The sequence below is a fragment of the Knufia obscura genome (assembly GCF_036327395.1).
Source record: "Knufia obscura strain CCFEE 5817 isolate CBS 148926 chromosome Unknown scaffold_14, whole genome shotgun sequence".
Classification (NCBI taxonomy): domain Eukaryota; kingdom Fungi; phylum Ascomycota; class Eurotiomycetes; order Chaetothyriales; family Trichomeriaceae; genus Knufia; species Knufia obscura.
Window position 1 is genome coordinate 631571 of NW_027042700.1, and position 17766 is coordinate 649336.

The following is a 17766-nucleotide window of genomic DNA, read 5'->3' on the forward strand; positions in this document are numbered from 1 at the left end:
TCTCATTGCTATTATCAACGCCCAGAGCTATATTTGTGGGTATGAAAACCGAAACAACCACACCCGTGGACTTGGTTCACCAAGGAAAATTCACCTAGCGCGATCTACCTCGTGATAGGGGTCGTGACTACTGCATTCCGGATACTTACTAACTCGACACACCAGAGCCATAAGGAAAGCACGTTCTGCACACCATGGTGCCTTCCAAATCAAGATGTACACGTACATGTACGACAGCACTCAGTTTGCTTCACTAACTTCACATGACCGGCTATTCAGTATGTAGTCGTCACAGGCCAACACAAAGATTTGGTCTATGAGTATGGGCTGCAATATTTCACTTCTTACATCGAGGTTGAGGAGGGGCCAGCCGAAAGCCATGGCAAACGCACATCAAGAAGAAGGAGAAAGGACGATCCACCAACCACTCTACCCATCAGTCCGACCACTTCTCGACCCAGAATACGTCGCCTTCCACGACAAACACGTCCAATACGTCGAACCAGAACAACTCAGACCCTGGACCCCAAGTAACCGTACACGCTACACATGGCCCTACGCAGGTTCATCAATCGTCGAAGTCGGCAACGTCAAAGACATCCGACCATGCGGCGACTTCTCCATCAGAGTCTTCAGCCCAGCGGGTTCACCACCAGCTAGTGGCTGGCCCCTCCTCATCTGGTTCCACGGCGGAGGCTTCGCAGCTGGCAACATCGACTCGGACAACGATCTCTGCTCTCTCGCCTGCAGAGACGTCGGTTGTGTTGTCGCAAACGTGGATTACCGACTCGCACCGGAGCACCCCTACCCGGCGGCCGTGGAGGACGTCGCTGCGCTCCTTCACTGGATAACCAAGGACAAAGGAGCCGCCAATCTCAACATCAACACCTCCAAGATCGCACTCGGCGGCGCAAGTGCAGGCGCAAACCTAGCGGCCGTCGGTGCACTCATGGCCGTCGAACTGTCAATCCCAATAGCGCTGCAGGTCCTCGTCGTACCCGTCATCGATAACACAGCGACGCTGGGAACAGGTTGGTCCGCCCATCCACATGCGCCTTGGCTTACGGCGCCACGAATGACGTTCTACCGGGATTTATACCTGGCACAGAGCCATCTCGCAATGCAATGGAAGGCTTCACCTAAGTTCGCGCCACCGGAGTTACTGTCGAGGCTGCCGAGGACGTGGATCGCCATTGCGGGCGAAGATATGCTGTCTACTGAGGGCTTGGAGTACGCCCGGGCACTGTCCGAGTGTGGTGTAGAGACTGAGGTGAGGACGTATGACGGGATGCCGCACACCATGTTAAGTCTGAGTGGTAAGTTGATTGGACGAGGGACAGAGAATGACATTGCTAATTGTGGTAGGTGTGCTAACGAAGGGTCGGCAAGCGATGCAGGATATCCTTGCTGTGTTGCGATCGGCGTTCGACGAGCCTGAGTCTGCTGTGTTGTATCCCGAACGAGAGTACTGAAAACCGGACTGGGCTGGGTTGAGTGAGGCACTCAGCGATGGCGAGAACTGATCTTGTCGTGGGCAATCGTCAACGTCTTGTAAAATTGGCCGGTTCGTATAGCTGACCTTTACGACAGACCGCGAAGACCTGCAGGTTCTCCTTTATGGTCTAGGTTTTTCAGCGGGCTGGGAAAAGATCGCTTGACCTCTCTTTCAGCTCAGCAGATGCGGCACCAGCATGTCACTCAAGCGGAAGACTTTAACGCTCACAAATACCACTTACAAGTGTGTTCTGATGACATGGAACATTGTATGCATATCCACTACCTACTCTATATTTCCCGTTCTACTGAACCTCGTCTCCCCGCCATTATGCAAAATTCAACATCATCCCCTTCAACGCCTCCCAAGGTCCCCATTCCCATCCCCCACCATTATACGTCGCCCTCTGACTCCGAACAAGCCGTACACCACGATCCAGTCCGTTCGCTCCAAGCCATTGTTCTCGTGCATAAATCATGCCCAAACCCAGATAGATCAGTCCAGCAAGGTATACCGTCTGCCCCACCGCCTTCTTGTCGAGTGGCGGCATCCGGTAACTGTAACTGCTGAGCAGGCGCCTGGCACTTCTGAGTATAGATGGATACGCTGCTGATATGACAAAATACGCCACCGCGAATATCCATGCAGACAAGCCTGACAGTAGCGCGTGTGTGTAGTCTGCCTTCCAGAGAGATGTGAGTCCATCATAGACTTGGCGTATCCAGAGGATGAATCCTATTAGGTGGAGGAGGAGTGGCTCGGGGAGGTGTCGCCATGGTGAGGTGGACGAACCATTTGGGGCTGCTGCTGCCTCTGTTATGCTCTCACTCACGGACAGTGGAGTGCTGAGCGGAGGGCGAATGTCTGAGGTTCGTGGCGTACTGGTTGTAGAGTCAGTGTAGTCGGGATCTCTCGACGTACTGGATGCAGAGTCAGTCCAGGCGGAACCTCCTGGCGTACTGACGGCAGACTCAGACCAGTCGGAACTTCTTGGCGTACTAGTCGTGGAATCGGGCGGGGCGAGGTTCTCTTCTCCAACAACAGTACGAGCCATAGCATGCGGGCTGGGAGGAGTGCTTGTGCTGTGGACCGAGCTGGCGCCTGGGCTTTTGACGGCACTAGAGTTTGATAATGGGCTGGGAAGCGGCTTGCTCTGCACTGGAGATAGTGTCGATGACGCTACATCTGAAGCTCCTGACGTCCTGGCCGTAGAGCGAGGCTCGTCCGGAATTGCTGGCGTGCTCGCTGTGGAGTCTGGCTGGACGTTTTGCTTCTGTCTGGCTAACTGGTGAGCTATAGTAGGAAGGCTTGGAGATGTGTTTGTGCTGGAGAGCGGACTAGCTCTTGGGCTTACGAGGCCAGTAGAGTTCGCTAGTGGGCTGGGCACCCGCCTTTCAAGTATCCGCGGTACTGCGGGTGATGCTGGGTTCCCTTGACCGCGAACCGGGTCTGATTCTGTTGAGCTTGGCGGAGAGAGCATGGGCGATTCCGGTATCGATGTGGCGTTGGTCAGTGCTGACATCGGTGGGCTGAATACGGAGTTCCGTGCTGACGAGACGACGCTGCTGTTTGACAATTCGCTGGGAAGTGGTCTTCTATCCGTTGGAGATACTGCGGACGGGGCCAAGTCGCGGCGAGTACGAGCCAGGTCTGATCGTGCTGAGCTTGGCGGAGAGGGCATTGGTGTTTCCGCTATTGATGTAGCGTTGGTGAGTGCTGATACTGGTGGGCTGAAGACGGAGTCTGGCTCTGGCGAGGAAGCGTCACTGAGTGTCGACTCTGGTTGGCTCAATCTGAAGCTTCCGTTGCTGCTTTCTGAGATCGGAGCGGAGATCGGAGAGCTCACTTCCTCAGGCACATGCTGCTCGACAAGAGGTTCTAGCTCTGGCGAGGTAGCGTTGCTGAGAGTCGACTCTGGTTGACTGAACGCAAAGCTCGCTCCGCTGCTTGCCGAAATGGGTGCGGAGATCAGAGAGATCACAATCGTAGGCACATGCTCTTTGGCGGAAGGCGGGCGTCCATCTGCTGTGAGACTTGCATCTTGCTGAGTGCCACTTAGCCCAGGTGTACTGAGAGGAGAAACCTTCAGCAAAGTGTTCTGGGAATGTTCGAGTGGAGGCAAGCGGTCTTCTTCATGGTTTAGACGAAGCCCTTCCCGTTCAAGATGTTTCAGGTATGCTTTATAATGCATCTCAACCAGTCTTCTGCGGCGGGGCGACATACCAGCCCAAGTCCGAGGGGAGTACCGTTCGTTCAGGATTGCATTCAGCGGTGGATGTTTATGTCTGATGCCTGTAGGACCACTCGGATTCATGCCTGTCTTCCGTGTCTTGGGAATGAGGATCCGTCTTGGTAAGCCCTTATCAAGGCGCGACTTGAGACTACCACTTGGTTTGTCACGCTGCAACCGAAATGGCCTTGTCGTTGTCGGAGAACGCTTGGAAGGACTCTGTTGCCCACTGAGGCCACTGAACATACGTTTGAAGGCGGGCGCGGGCTGCTCGACTGCATCGTGATGGTGCAAGATATCCTGCTCGCGTGCTGGTGGTGGGGGAGCTTCGCTTTGAGGTTGGCCGTCTCGAGATGGTTCGTCGTGGAGAAAGCCAAATCCGATAGGCTGGTTGTGGGCTTCATCAATCCTCAAGTCTCCAAAGGGGTCCTGGAAGCACGGTACAGCGCGAATGTTGTTGAATTTGACTCCTTCATCTTTGATCTCTTCTTCATCACCAGCCTCAGCTACTGACACAGGCGCAGATTCGGTAGCCGTGGAGCCTTGAACGGTATCGGGTCGGGTCTTTGTAGCCTGGACATGTGCGTCAGCAGGCGGGCGTAATCAAGAACAATTTCTGCACATACGTCTTTGACTTCTTTGTAGTCGGGATATGGCACGACGTCGATGACATCGCCCTCGATGCTTTGCTCAGTGCTGTCGCTGCTGTGCCCATCCTCTTCGGAAGCAGGTCTCGCTTCTAGAGCACTCTCGCTGGGCTCTGCGGGTGTATCGGATTCCATCGGGGGTGTATCGGCAGTGGTTATGATGTTATGGAAGCCCCAAGTATTCTCGCTCCGTCCATGCGTTGTGTTATTTCTAGGCTCACCGAAGGCCCCTCTTTCAGTGGTACCTTGTACGTCCAAAGGTACGCCGCGGATACCCAAGCCTATGTTACCATCTTCAGTTAGTGCTGGCGACGGATAAGCTTGAGCTGCCAGCTGGGACACTGAGGAATCTTGATGATGCATAGCGCTTGGTCGAGCTCTGGGCGGCTCAGGGCTTACGGGAGCCTCAACTGATACCGGATTTGGTTGCAGCCTCTGGTTTTGTGTTTCTTGTGTCGGCTGATCTGCCATGGTAGGCTGCACCTCGGTCTCTCGCCGCATCTTCTTGGTTTCCACCTCATCATCAAGCGTCTCCTCGTCATCCATTTGGAGGTAACCATACTTCACCAAGTCGAAGAGCGTAACCATTTGAATGTTGTCCAAGTCAAAGGGTAGCTCATCGGAGTATAACCATCTCTTAGACTTATCGGACAAGCCACAGAAGACCAACCCAGCCTCAATCTTTCGTTTGAGCACAATTACAGAGTTTTCGTGGAAGCCGAGATCTCGTTTGACTGGGTAATATGGAAATACCAAAGATGCTGGATCAGTATCCACGTGAGATTTGGCAATCCATCCTCTCTCCCCAGAAGAGAAGACCTCACATTGATAGTGGTCTTTGGTGCTGTCCTGCCATTGGTAGACCCAATCACCAGCGTCGACTCGAACCAGGCTTGGGTCGTCCTTTGCTTGAGTTCTAGTCACGGGAAACAAGCCCTCCCATTGCCCTTTCCTGTAGCTTGGGTGTGCCTCCTTGATCTCAGGTCGCTCCGAGGCGCTTTCGATGGCTGCGTGATCCGTCCGCACTGCCTGATTTTCCTTTGCAGGTCCTGCTAGAGGTTGCTGCTTCTGCGCCAGTGCCTTTCGGAAACTCATCAGTGTAGGCCATTCCTGCACAGGCAACAATTTGAGATCACCAACTCCGAGGTCGCCTCTCATTCCTTTGTCCACAAAGTAGCAGTGCCAGCCATCCACCCTCGACGACCTGCGCATAAGGACGGCTTTTCCGTAGCGAGAGTTTGCACTCTGGAGGTATGGGCTCGACCAATCTAGATCATGAGGAGCGACAAACATCACAGCGGGGCCGGCTGAATCGTCCTGAACGGATCCTTCAGTAGGCACTCGGTGTGCGATGAGGTCGCCGTTCTCCTCGATGACAAGCCCAACAGCTTCGTGAGTCTCGAGTTCAAACCTGATTTTCGCTGTCAATTGTGGATGCGATGATTCAGTTGGGCTTGAATCGGACTGGAGGCCGTAAACCAAAGCGTACCCAAGTCCCATATCTTTGATTATTTCCGTGAGTGCTTGATTGTCAGCACCAGTATGTGGCGGAAGCCCAGGATTGTGCACATCGGTACTAGCACCAGTGGCAGACCTTGCTGAATCGCCAATCGTCTCGATCTCGGGCGATCCTCGTCGCTGCAGACTCAATGCTCGGGACACGAAGTCTGGTCCACGAGCGTAGCGGCTGCCATCCATACAGCGTACACGCCCTTCTGCCTGATTGCCATATTTCGAGCTTTGACCTCCATTCTCTTGCCATATGTCCAGGTCGTGTACATTGACTTCGTCGCTTGCATCGATGACTTGCATGGTACCGTCGATCTTCTTGAACAGCGAGTTCTTCTTCACCTTTGACTTTGCCTCATCGGAAATAGGTTCGGAATCGTAGCCACGATCAGAAACCTCGCTGTCACCTAGAGACGTCCTCTCTGGTTGAAAGCCAATATGTGGACCGTGCTTGAGGACACGCTTCTCCCTCTGGTTGACTACGGACAGCGACCGTGCACGTCGGATGCCCGTACTTGGTCCATACGGGTTTCTTGGCAGATCGTCTCCCGGCCTTATAGTCAGATGGTCGGCGAGTGTGACATATTTTCCTGGGTCATCGTATTCGTTGTCCAGGTCGTCCATTACCCTCATGGGCCGAGAACGAGCTTCTGCTTCGGTCCAGCTGAGGTTGCAGGGATTGGTCCCTTGCGTGCCGTTCACCCAAGCTTGCTTCGCGTCTTGCGAGAAAGGCAGTTCTGATCTCGAAAACCAACGTCTCACGGGTCGTTGGCCCTGAGCAACTTGGAAAGGCATTTCTTCTCCACCAATCCAAGTCTCAGATGCAACAGGAAAGTATCTCGGGGTGAGCTCGACGAGTCGATCATGCCCACCTGCAAGCTCCTCGGCGAATGGCTGTTTTAGTACGCGAAGATTGACGCCTGCCACGTAACCTCGCTGGCGAGTGGTAGGATGTCTAACGCAGAGTAGACCCTTGCTGGAAGGCCTTCCTTCATGAGCCACGTCAAGGATATCATCTTCCGAGAGCGAGAAAGCATCATCGACCGCGCGACAGGCGTTGAGCACAGTCGCACGTCCTTGATAAGGGCGCGACTGTTCGCATAGACAAGTTTCGCCAAACGAGGTGGAGAACGACGAAGCGTACGCCCTGTCCAAGCCCTGCAACATTTGTGCCCGCACCCAGCCTCTTGCTTCGCCGTTTTCTGTCTGTACGCAACGTATGAGCACACTAGGGAAGCATTCGTCGAACGTGGTGCCTCGTGAATGTGCGCATAGGACGAGTTCACCATGTGTTAACGGATGCAACGGCTCGCCCACGTCCGAAAACAGTTGTCCATCAGCAATGGTTAGGTAGCGTTCGTGGTACTCGTAATCGTGAGGACAGATAAGCGCCAGGTCGGTGCGATGTAACATGTATTGTGGCTCATCTTTCCCTTCGCCGCGTTTAACGGGCCAGAAATCTTTCATGCCATCCACGAAAAGAAAGACCTTCTCATCTCGCTTGAACAGATGCTTCCGGTGCTTTTTGTCTCGTCGAACAACATCATGCACAATTCTGGCGCGGCTGATGAATTGGATTGGGTCCTTTGCATAGTCCTCCCATAGCGCTGTCAATGTGGGTGAATCAGGAGCCTGAGGATACTCATCCAACGATATCTGGTTCGGGAGTTGTGCTGACTGTGTCGAGGGTATTCCTTCTAGTTCCTTTGGTGATCGAGCGACTTCTGGCAGCCTGTGGACAGGCGCTGGTGGTGTGAAGATTGGAGTGGGCCTGCTCTTTCTGGTAGTCGTATTAGCTTTGACCGTATCGATCGCTCCGAAGGTCGTCAGAGTCTCATCCTGTTGCTGTGATGCATCAGTGGATGGATAACCAATTTGTCTGAGTTCTTTGAGGTCGTCCATAGTATTACGCTGAGACTCGGCCACTCGCACTGCATCATTCGCTGACTCAATCAGCAATTGTCCTTGCTGAAGCGCTTCTGCCTGTTCGGTCTCGAAGAAGACCTGCTGCGCTTTTTGCTGACCTCTCTGCCATTCTGCGATCTCCTTTAGTTGCTGTAGACTGTCGAAACACATACGCTTGAGTTGATTGCGCTGCTCCTTGACTTTTGGGTATTCTTCTTCGAATCCTGCGAGCTTTTCGCACATGTGCTGATCAAGTTGCTCCCGATTTAACTTCAGCTGTTTCTCCATGTCTTGAGCCTGCTTCACGAAGTAAGTGGCTTTGCGTCGTTCTGTGTCCAGCTCCACCTCTCGATCGCGCTTCTGCCTTTTAGCTAGTATGAGCTCTCTGTGTGCAGTTGATAGCCTACGAGTCAGACCTAGGTTCGACTGGCTCACTTCGGACTTTGGAGAACGCGGACTCGTTGAAGCATCTTTAGAAGGCGCGACACGCCCTTTTTCGAGCAGTTTCTCATTCTCTGCCCTTAACTTCTCGTTCTCGGCTTGTAATATCTGGACGTGATACTCAAAGCCTTTCACAACGGAGTCTTCGCGACGGTTGATTTTCTTATTGAACTGTTCTCGTAGTCGTGCGAGCTCCTTCTCCTGTTTTCTCATCTTGTGCTCCAGGCCGTACTGACCAGCGTCCTCATCCTGCTTGATCCAGTCTGGTGTTGCAGGCCCGAATCTCTGAAACACTTCCACGGCATCTCGCAACTTCTTGAGTGTGGCTTCCTGCTCAGCACATTTCTGCTGCACTTCATCTGCAAAGTCAAACAGTGCCACAAAGGCAGGTCTCAAGTCTTCATCGGCTGGCGCACGGTTCACCTCTGTACCCGGAATGATTTTGTGGTCAAGCCCCTCAGTGGCAAGTCGGTATAGTTCGTCGTCATTGTCATTATCGTCGTCATCACTGTCATCTTTGTCTGGCCGGAAGAACTTCGCCCTTTTTATCTCTGCGTCGTCCAAGACTATCCAGCGACGTTGAGCGACAGGTCTTCCGAACGCATCGCGTACAACGATTGTGAATCCAAGCTCTGAGATCAACTCAAGCTCCTCCCCTTCTACTTCAGAGTCGCTTTCAGACTGTTCTCCTTCGGCGTCGTCATCGGTCTCTTCGATAATCGACGATCTCTGCTCCCGGGTCTTCGTAGGAGCAGTCATGCGTCTGCTTCCACTGGCTCTTGAGGGCGATTTTTCTACCTGCGTTGGCGGTCCTGAAATGTTGCGGGCTCGTTCTTGCGAGGTGCCGGATCGTGTGGATCCTGTACGAGATGAATTTGTTGACCCTGACGCATTGATAGGGATTTCCCGGCGTAGGACCTTGGTGCGGGTGCGGCTTGGTTTTGTTCCTCGTCTCTTCCTCTGCGAGCCATCGGTCGACGAGTGCGGGCTAACCGTAAATTGCGCCATGGCGAAGTTTGATCGTGAGTCTTCGGTGTCTATTGCTTCCTTGCCTGTCCTTTACGGTTATCACGATGCTCCGGGATATAGGAAACCAGAGTGGCTTCGAGCTGTGCTGTTGAAATCCTAGGAGAAGACTTCGCGTACAGCTAGCAAGCAGATACAATCACCGACACAGAAAGGACAATCAAAGCGTGCTTCAGTGAGAGGGAGGTCACTTGTGGTCATTTCTGCAGAGACTTACCGTTCTCGTTCGAGTAACGACGCATTCGAACAATGAGGTACTCGAAGTGCCGCAAGCAGAGTGTCCTCGATGCTTGACGCACGGACCATGACTTTTGGGACTCACCAACAAGAGAGGGTATTGCGTGCATATGTGACAGGCGCCCACAGACATACTTGTAGATACACGCTTCGTGGTCGTGCGTAATCAATTTGCAGCCCTAACAGTTGTCGTAATCCGATGTTGTGCGGAAGTGAAGGTTCGCATGAGCATTCCATCTCATAAAAGCCGACTCCACAATTGTAGGCCAAAGCTGTCTTCAAGAACGTGCCTCTCTGCATTTCACCTGTACAATCTCTTCCTTTGCCAGGTCGCTGACAACCCAGGCAGTCAGCTTCCTGCCATATACGCAACCGGAGTCGAGACCTTTCGTGTAGGTATGAATCTGTAGCCCACGCTTCGCGTCATGACCGTAGACCACAGTCATATGTTTTGCTGCTGGCTTCTTGGTCCATGCAATCATTCTCCTAAGTCTCTGGTATTTGTTCCAGAACTCAGGCCAGGGTACTGAGCCTTCGGAGGCATGCTTCTCAGACGGCATATGCGTCGCCAAATCCACAATTCTCATGTTCATGACTGACACGGGGTCCTGATTTTCTAGTTTGATGCCCGGTACCAGGCCCCCATGTACAGCAACAACTTCGCCTAAAGGTCCAAGGTCACCAATGCGCAAGATGACGGGTCGGGCATTCAGCCAATCTAGCTGCTTCTGCGAAAAAGACCTCGCTACTTCTCGTTCTTCGCGATTTTTCTTTGCAGCTTTCGTTTCTTCGACACGATCAGTTTCTTCTTGTTTATCGACCTGCGCCGTCAAAGATGTGCTGGCAAGCTCGTTTGCCACAAGCAGGATGCGGTCTTCGTTGTTGCCCCGTACTGCAGAGGCACCGTTCTTCATGAGCAAGTCAACAACTTCGCTTGACTTTGGGCCTTTATTGATCATGTCCCCTAGCGCTATGATATGGTCTTGACCTTGTCTGTAGTTCACCTTCTCCAGCAGATCCTGAAGCTCATCCAAACAGCCGTGGATGTCACCAACGAATATCAACCTCTTTTGCTTGCTCGCGCCTTCGGGATTCGCTTTCGAGGTTCGTGGGAGATGTTTAGAGTCCAGGGTGCTCACGTGTGTCATGCCAGGAAAGTGCACCCTCTTGTTCTGACCATACTGTCCCTGATTACTTTTCCCTGCTCCATTTAGCAGATTCCAGGCCGCTCTGTATTCGGCAAGATATCCCGAAAGTGAGTTGCGCCAGCACAGTACTGCTAAGACAGTTGCAATACCAAGCACAACTGCCAGACGTTGAAACTTGGGCGCTTTGGTCATAGTCCATAGCTTCTTAGCATTGTCGGCAAGGATATCCAACCAGTCTGAACTAGAATCGAGGGAGCTCGTGTCATGAATTCTCGTACTGTTCTGCCATTCTTTGGTACACTGCTCTATCAGCGGGCGCCGCCGGCCAGATCGCCATGGCTCTGGCTGTGTAGAGGCTGACATATACCCTCCTCTTACTTTTGTGTCGTCCATTCTTGCAAGTTCCTCGATCCCGGAGTGTAGAGGAGGTATCTTTGGAGGTCACCGATATTCCGTACGCGAATCACTAATAAAAAATCAGAAAACTTGGTTGGACGCCGCAGAGAAAAAAGGCGTGTTCATTGATTATTGAAGACAACTGAAGAGTACCAGAGGTTGATCGCCGGTACGTGCACTTTTTGAGCCATCAGCAAACCTTCACTCTGTGGAATTGCTGAAAATATCCACGAACCGATAGCCAAGCTCTGTCAGCGTCACTAACTGAATCGATGCCGGCTCCAAGGCCAGGGGAGGCTCATGACCACGCGCCTACCGAAGCAGGATCTTTTGGTAAGATGATCATGGTAGCACGTACTTAAACACATCGACTCAGCTAAGATATTGATATCTATAAGTACCGTTTCCGTACATTCATCATGCTGAACACCAACACCTTCGACCTTAGCCACGTGGGTCTCAACCCCTGCAGCTGCTTGAAGCAGCCACCCGAAGCTAACGTGATCGGCGAGAACACTAACTTTGAATGGAGACGCGTTCTGGTCAGATACGTGTATAGTACTCCGGACAGTGCAATGTGTCGTGTGCTACCATTCATACTTTTTCGTTACACATCTGAGGACATGACGACAACGAGCGCTGCACAGAGTCATGAGCACGGCGGCTTGCCAACTAACATGGGAAAACGCCTGCACCATGCAGTCTCCAAACAGTTTCATTCATCTCTACCTAACCAACCTCAACGACTACTATTATTGACGTTGTGAATTATGTTCATCCAAATCTTATCCCAACGCCAGCTGGTCAAGCCATTTATAGCGCAAGACCAGCAACGATCAGACCGAAGATACCAGCGCCAGCAAGGGTAGCCCGCATCTCTGGTGCGGCGTTTCCGGTCGAGGTTTCCGAGGCAGCGGCGTCAGACGCTGAGGAGCTCGCCGACGAGCCAGTTTCTTGTGCACCGCTTGAGCTTGCGGAAGTAGAGCTGCCTGACACGGGTATTAGTACAAGCACGACTACCCCATCTTTACAGGTTTACTCACCAATTGTAGCAGTGGTGGAAGCAGAAGATGCGCCGCTGGTAGCAACTGCGCCGGCAGCTGTGCTGCTAAGGAAGTTTGAGCTGACACAGCTAGCTTGGCAGGAAGCATATGCCGCTGTCTCCTCTTCGGTACCGTTTCCTTGCGTGCATTGACCCGCACATTCGGTGGTTGCGTTAGCCTGGTCCTCGTCTGGGCAAGGAACATTGACGCAAGCAGCCTGGCAGCAGATGTCGCTTGATTCGCCTATCACTTGTTAGTCGCTGGCCTCATTCCTGGTCGATGGGGGGCATCATACATGCTGCTAGACATGTCTGCTCTGGTGTCAATGAAGCAGATGTGGCAGACGGGGCAGCAGAGGTCGAGCTCTGAGCAGAAACGGTGGCGGCAAGAGCCAAAGCGGCGACTGTAGCGAAGAAACGCATGTTGGAGATGTTGATGATTAGACACGGGTATTTGTTGTAAGTTCAAAGTTGTATCAAAAGAGTGCGGGAAGCCGAATAACAATATCGTACAAGCGAGTGTGGTGAGTCGTCGTTTCGAATGAAGAAGCAAAGGAAGACAGTGCGTAACGACGAGAAGGAGCGCAGACCATAAATATCTCTCCTTGACTCGGGTGGCTCAATTTCCCCCAGACAATTTTAACTTTGGTAAAGACTCACCAGGCCAGATAGAGTAAAATGCTACCATGTCCCCCTGCTAGCTTGATCTCGCCTCTGGAGCTCTAGCGCGCTTACGACATATTGGTCGATTCGCTTTTGTGTCTGAGACATGCTTCAAGGTCGAATACGAATTGGACCACAGGGAACATCTGGTCGTAAATCGTCCTGCAGGAGTTGACACCTTTGAACTCGTGAATCATATGCTCGTCGCACAGACGACAAGACGGCGTCTACCGAGAGGGCGTGGCGGGATTTTCGCAAGAGTGATCCGAATTTGGGAGGGTCCATACGGCTGTAATTGCGGCTCGGCAAAGAAGCGCCACGGATCGCCTTTGCTTCTCCTGATGAGTACAAGAAGATTCTTCACTGTATGCCACGTCACAATTCGTGTTTGCTATGTGGCCAGCTGGAAGATGGGAATGCTCCTTGTTATTCGTGACGCACTCTTGTGTGTGTGCAAACCAAGTCGCGGTTGCCATCAAGCTCGCATAGCAAGATCTAAATCGTGGTCTCGCAAATGGTGTATCGCGTAATCACGTGCTTGCGCGAAATCACGCGTCTCGACGCGAGCATGATGATCTTTGACGAAGGAAGCCGCCACCGAGTAGTCTGATGTGTCGAGATCTAAGAACATGCTGTTTGCTTCGTGTTGACATATTTACTCTCGCTGACGCGTACTTCAGGTTCATGTTGATTAATGAAACAAGCATGGACCAGTATTCGCAGAATACAGATAATGTCCTGGTCCCAAGTTCTCAAAACCATCAACCCTCATCAGAACCACCTCGAAAGAGGCGGCGTATAGCACGATTGCCATTGGAGTCTGACGAGGATGACAGTTCACAAACGACAGAAGACTCGATCGAATTGCCATCTAACGATGCCGAGGACGGCTTTATCGAGGTGGACGAAGAAATCCTTGGCAATCAGCCGTCCAAATACGATGCAGTTATGCATGAACCAGCATTTGTCGAAAGTCAGAAGAATGTTTTCGTTACTCAGATAGATCAACCATGGTCCAGTCCGACACGGATTCGGGGGCCGCGCTGGAGAAAGAAGACGCCGACGCCATCACCATCACCCGAGCGTCCACCTCCGACTGTACAGCAGGACACAGCATTGTCTAACCAGACAACTGATGTACTCATTGCTGAAGATTTTGACGACGAAGAGATAGAAGCTCTGATGATCTCACAGTCTATGGAGAGCAACGGCGTAGTGCGTGAAACGCTTGATGATTATGTACAAGCACCACAGCGATCACAAGCTAAGAACATGAGACAGACTACCCTCTTCGGGCGAAGCACCACTCAACAAGATCGGCCAGTGTCGTCAACTCAGAATCGTACGCACAACTGGCCGCTTGCTAGCAGAAGTGAGCCACCAACACATCACAAGATCAACGAAAAGGCAATGGAAAAGTGGATCTTTCCTATGAATATTGGAAAGATGCGAGACTATCAATACAATATTGTACACAAGGCTCTGTACAACAATATACTTGTGGCACTTCCGACTGGTCTCGGGAAAACGTTTATTGCTGCAACAGTGATGATGAATTGGTTCAATTGGACTAAAGATGCGCAGATAGTGTTCATGGCGCCCACTAAGCCTCTCGCCAATCAACAAATTGAAGCTTGCTTCCAGATCGCAGGTATACCGCGCTCACAGACAACTTTGATGACTGGCGAGATTCCTCCACATGCACGGGCTGACGAGTGGCAAACGAAAAGGGTCTTCTTCATGACACCACAGACTTTTCATAATGACCTTACGAGTGGTATAGCCGATCCAAAGAGGATAGTGCTGGTGGTCGTTGACGAGGCCCACAAAGCGAAGAAAGGCTACGCATATTCACAGGTCAACCAATTTCTGCGGCGTTTTAACAATAGCTATCGTATTCTTGCGTTGACAGCCACACCTGGATCCGATGTTGAATCAGTACAGGAGGTCATTAACAATCTTGGCATTGCTAGAGTTGAGATCAGGACTGAAGACTCCTTGGATATTCGACCTTTCGTACATGAGCGCAATACAGAGCTCCAGTTGTTCGACTTCTCCGACGAAATTACTATGTGCATAGAACTATTCAGCAAAGCAGTCAAGCCACTCATGGAAAAACTCTGTTCCTTCAACGCATATTGGAGCAAAGATCCAACCAGCATAACGCTGTTTGGCCTGATGCAGGCTCGAAAGAAGTGGATGGCTTCAGATGCAGGGAGGAAAGCCAATCCCGGTGTCAAGGCTATGCTGCACAAATGTTTCACTCCGCTTATGACTCTTGCGCACAATCTGCAGTTGCTCATGTTTCATGGTATAGGGCCTTTCTATCACAAAATGAAAGGTTTCCAGGATGAAGCTTCCGAGGGTGGGAAATACCAGAAAATGGTTACTGAACACGAATCATTTCTTACAATGATGAACCGTGTAAGAGTTTGGGTCAATAAAGACGACTTTGTGGGACATCCAAAGCTGGAGTACTTGAATTTTGTGGTGCTCAACCACTTCATGGATGCTGGTGAAGGAACCGGTCGTGCTGGTGGAAGACCACCTTCTGATACACGAATCATGATCTTCGCTCACTACCGTGACAGTGCAGAAGAGATATGTCGTGTGCTCAATAGACACGGGCCTATGGTCAGGGCACATGTCTTTGTCGGGCAATCGGATACCAAGAACTCTGCAGGAATGGATCAGAAGAAGCAGACCGAGGTCATTCAGCAGTTCAAGAGTGGCAAGTACAACACAATAGTGGCTACTTCGATTGGGGAGGAAGGTCTCGACATTGGTGAGGTAGATTTGATCATCTGCTATGACTGCTCGAGCTCGCCTATCCGGATGCTGCAGCGTATGGGGCGGACTGGTCGTAAACGAGCTGGTAACATTGTCATGTTGCTGATGAGGCAAAAGGAAGAGAAGGCCTACTACAGTGCCAAGGACAACTACCAGAAGATGCAGGAGCTCATTGAAAGTGGCAGAGATTTCAACTATCACGAAGATCAATCTCCTAGAATTGTGCCAAAGACCATCACGCCAATTGCCTCAAAAGAAGAGGTCGTGATTCCATTCGAGAACACACAGAACGTATCGATCGAACCCAGCAAGTCGAAGGCCAAGCGAAAGAAGAAGCCTGCGAAGAGATTCAATATGCCTGACGGGGTCGAGACTGGGTTCACATTCTTGGGTGGGAAAAAGGCTAAACAGAAGACTCCTGATAAGAAAAAGCCTCCCAAGAAGAAAGTATTCCTTGATTCAGAGGAAGCCGTTCTGCCAGACGACTCCGCGATTCTGCTTACGCCTGGGCAAGAGATCGAACTTGAAGAACGATATGCCTCTGTCGCTGGAGAAGAAGAACAATACATTCAGGAGATTCAGCTACGCAACCATCCCGATAAGCTGCATACACTAGACAGAACTAGCATTGTTGGTCACTCGAGATTGACAATTAGCCTTGTCCGTGGCGCAGGTCTGTCTCGTAAGCTCGAGCGGTACGCACAAAAGCCGCTGAAGCCACTTGAGGAGGAATCGATGTCTCGGGATGTGGAGGAAGCGGATCTACCTGATTCACTCTCTGGAGATGCACCCTGCAACGACGTTCCTTTCTACGTACCACAGCAAGACGGCGGTATAGTAGCTTCGCAATCGGAAGCCCTGCCTGAGCTCGACAATCTATTTGGTGCATCCTCTGTTCAGCCAAAAGGACCGTCCAAAAAGCGATCGAGGAGAAAGATCGTTAGTGACGACGATGAAGATGGCTGAGGAGTGCTCGCCTGGGTTGTCCGTGATTGACGAGATAGCACATCAGATCGACAGTAGCGGTAGCTGCAGTAGCCTATCATATCTCAAGCATGAGCATCGACCTTGCAGCACCTACTAGTACTGTAGCACTCAGGAGAGCTTAGTTAGTTGATGCCTGAACATTATTAAGGCCTCAACATGGGCAGCCGCATCTTCACATGTGCTGTAGTGTACGCGTTTCATCTGACATCGTTGTACTTCCGCACACTCTCTGTCGAACCCTGCTGTACTGAATCATACCGTTCTGCCGCTACGAAGTCTTTGCCTGTACCAATTTCTCCATCCCCAAATAAATGCCATCATGAGCCAAGAGGCGCAGCTAGACGCTGCTCTGTACGTCCACCCCACCACCACCAGACACACAGAACCAGTAGAAGCCTTGTACATGTTGTACACACTCCAACCCACAACAAGCTAACATCCCACCCCCAGAGACCTCCTCCGCCGCCTCTCCCCCCTCTCCGTCTCCTCAAACCTCGACAAAATTACCCAACTAGTCCCCGACATCCAAGAAGACCTCCTCTCAGCAGTCGACCAACCCCTCACCGTAGCCCGCTGCAAACCCACCGGCCGCGACTACCTCCTCTGCGACTACAACCGCGACGGCGACTCCTATCGCTCTCCATGGTCAAACGAGTTCGATCCACCCATCGATGATGCAGCCTACCCCTCTGAACGTGTGCGGAAGATGGAGGTCGAGGCCAACGGTGCCTTCGACGTCTACAGATCGATGTACTACGAGGGCGGAATAGGAAGTGTATACCTCTGGGATCTAGACGATGGGTTCGCGGGCGTTGTACTCCTCAAGAAAGAGAGCGGACGGGGCGAGGAAGAGGCAGGCTGGGATAGTATCCACGTTATTGAAGTCGATGAGCGCGGGAAGACGAGTAAGAGTGCACATTACAAGTTGACGAGTACGGTGATTTTGCATCTGGGACGGGAGAACGATACGGTTGGAAATTTGAGTCTGGCGGGGAGTCTGACGCGGCAGGTCGAGAGTGATCTTGTGGTTGAGAGTGTTGGGGGTCAGGGGAAGGATGGGGGGCATGTGTGTAATATTGGACGGTTGGTTGAGGATATGGAGGGGAAGATGAGGAATCAGTTGCAGGAGGTGTATTTTGGGAAGGCGAAGGATGTGGTGGGGGATTTGAGGAGTGTGGCGAGTTTGGGGCAGGTTGAGAGGGATAGGAGGACGCAGAGGGAGGTGTTTCAGAGTATGGGTGGGAAATAAT

At 51.9% G+C, this 17766-nt stretch overlaps 5 protein-coding genes across 5 annotated transcripts; 3 read left to right on the forward strand and 2 right to left on the reverse strand.

Annotated features, from left to right (window-relative positions):
* Positions 1 to 379: 379 nt before the first annotated feature.
* PMZ80_009769 (uncharacterized protein) lies at positions 380 to 1472 on the forward strand (the record flags this gene model as incomplete). Its single annotated transcript, XM_064878162.1, has 2 exons — positions 380 to 1316; positions 1366 to 1472. The coding sequence occupies 2 exons, from the start codon at positions 380 to 382 to the stop codon at positions 1470 to 1472; spliced, it is 1044 nt and encodes a 347-aa protein (XP_064726270.1).
* Positions 1473 to 1823: 351 nt separating this feature from the next.
* Positions 1824 to 9235, reverse strand: PMZ80_009770 (uncharacterized protein; the record flags this gene model as incomplete). Its single annotated transcript, XM_064878163.1, has 2 exons — positions 1824 to 4298; positions 4352 to 9235. The coding sequence occupies 2 exons, from the start codon at positions 9233 to 9235 to the stop codon at positions 1824 to 1826; spliced, it is 7359 nt and encodes a 2452-aa protein (XP_064726271.1).
* A 533-nt stretch (positions 9236 to 9768) lies between these two features.
* Positions 9769 to 11031, reverse strand: PMZ80_009771 (uncharacterized protein; the record flags this gene model as incomplete). The annotated part of the gene is made up of 1 exon (XM_064878164.1): positions 9769 to 11031. The coding sequence occupies one exon, from the start codon at positions 11029 to 11031 to the stop codon at positions 9769 to 9771; it is 1263 nt and encodes a 420-aa protein (XP_064726272.1).
* Positions 11032 to 13444: 2413 nt separating this feature from the next.
* Positions 13445 to 16495, forward strand: MPH1 (3'-5' DNA helicase; the record flags this gene model as incomplete). The annotated part of the gene is made up of 1 exon (XM_064878165.1): positions 13445 to 16495. The coding sequence occupies one exon, from the start codon at positions 13445 to 13447 to the stop codon at positions 16493 to 16495; it is 3051 nt and encodes a 1016-aa protein (XP_064726273.1).
* A 424-nt stretch (positions 16496 to 16919) lies between these two features.
* On the forward strand, positions 16920 to 17765 carry CAP2 (F-actin-capping protein subunit beta; the record flags this gene model as incomplete). Its single annotated transcript, XM_064878166.1, has 2 exons — positions 16920 to 16924; positions 16967 to 17765. The coding sequence occupies 2 exons, from the start codon at positions 16920 to 16922 to the stop codon at positions 17763 to 17765; spliced, it is 804 nt and encodes a 267-aa protein (XP_064726274.1).
* Between the last annotated feature and the right edge of the window lies 1 nt (position 17766).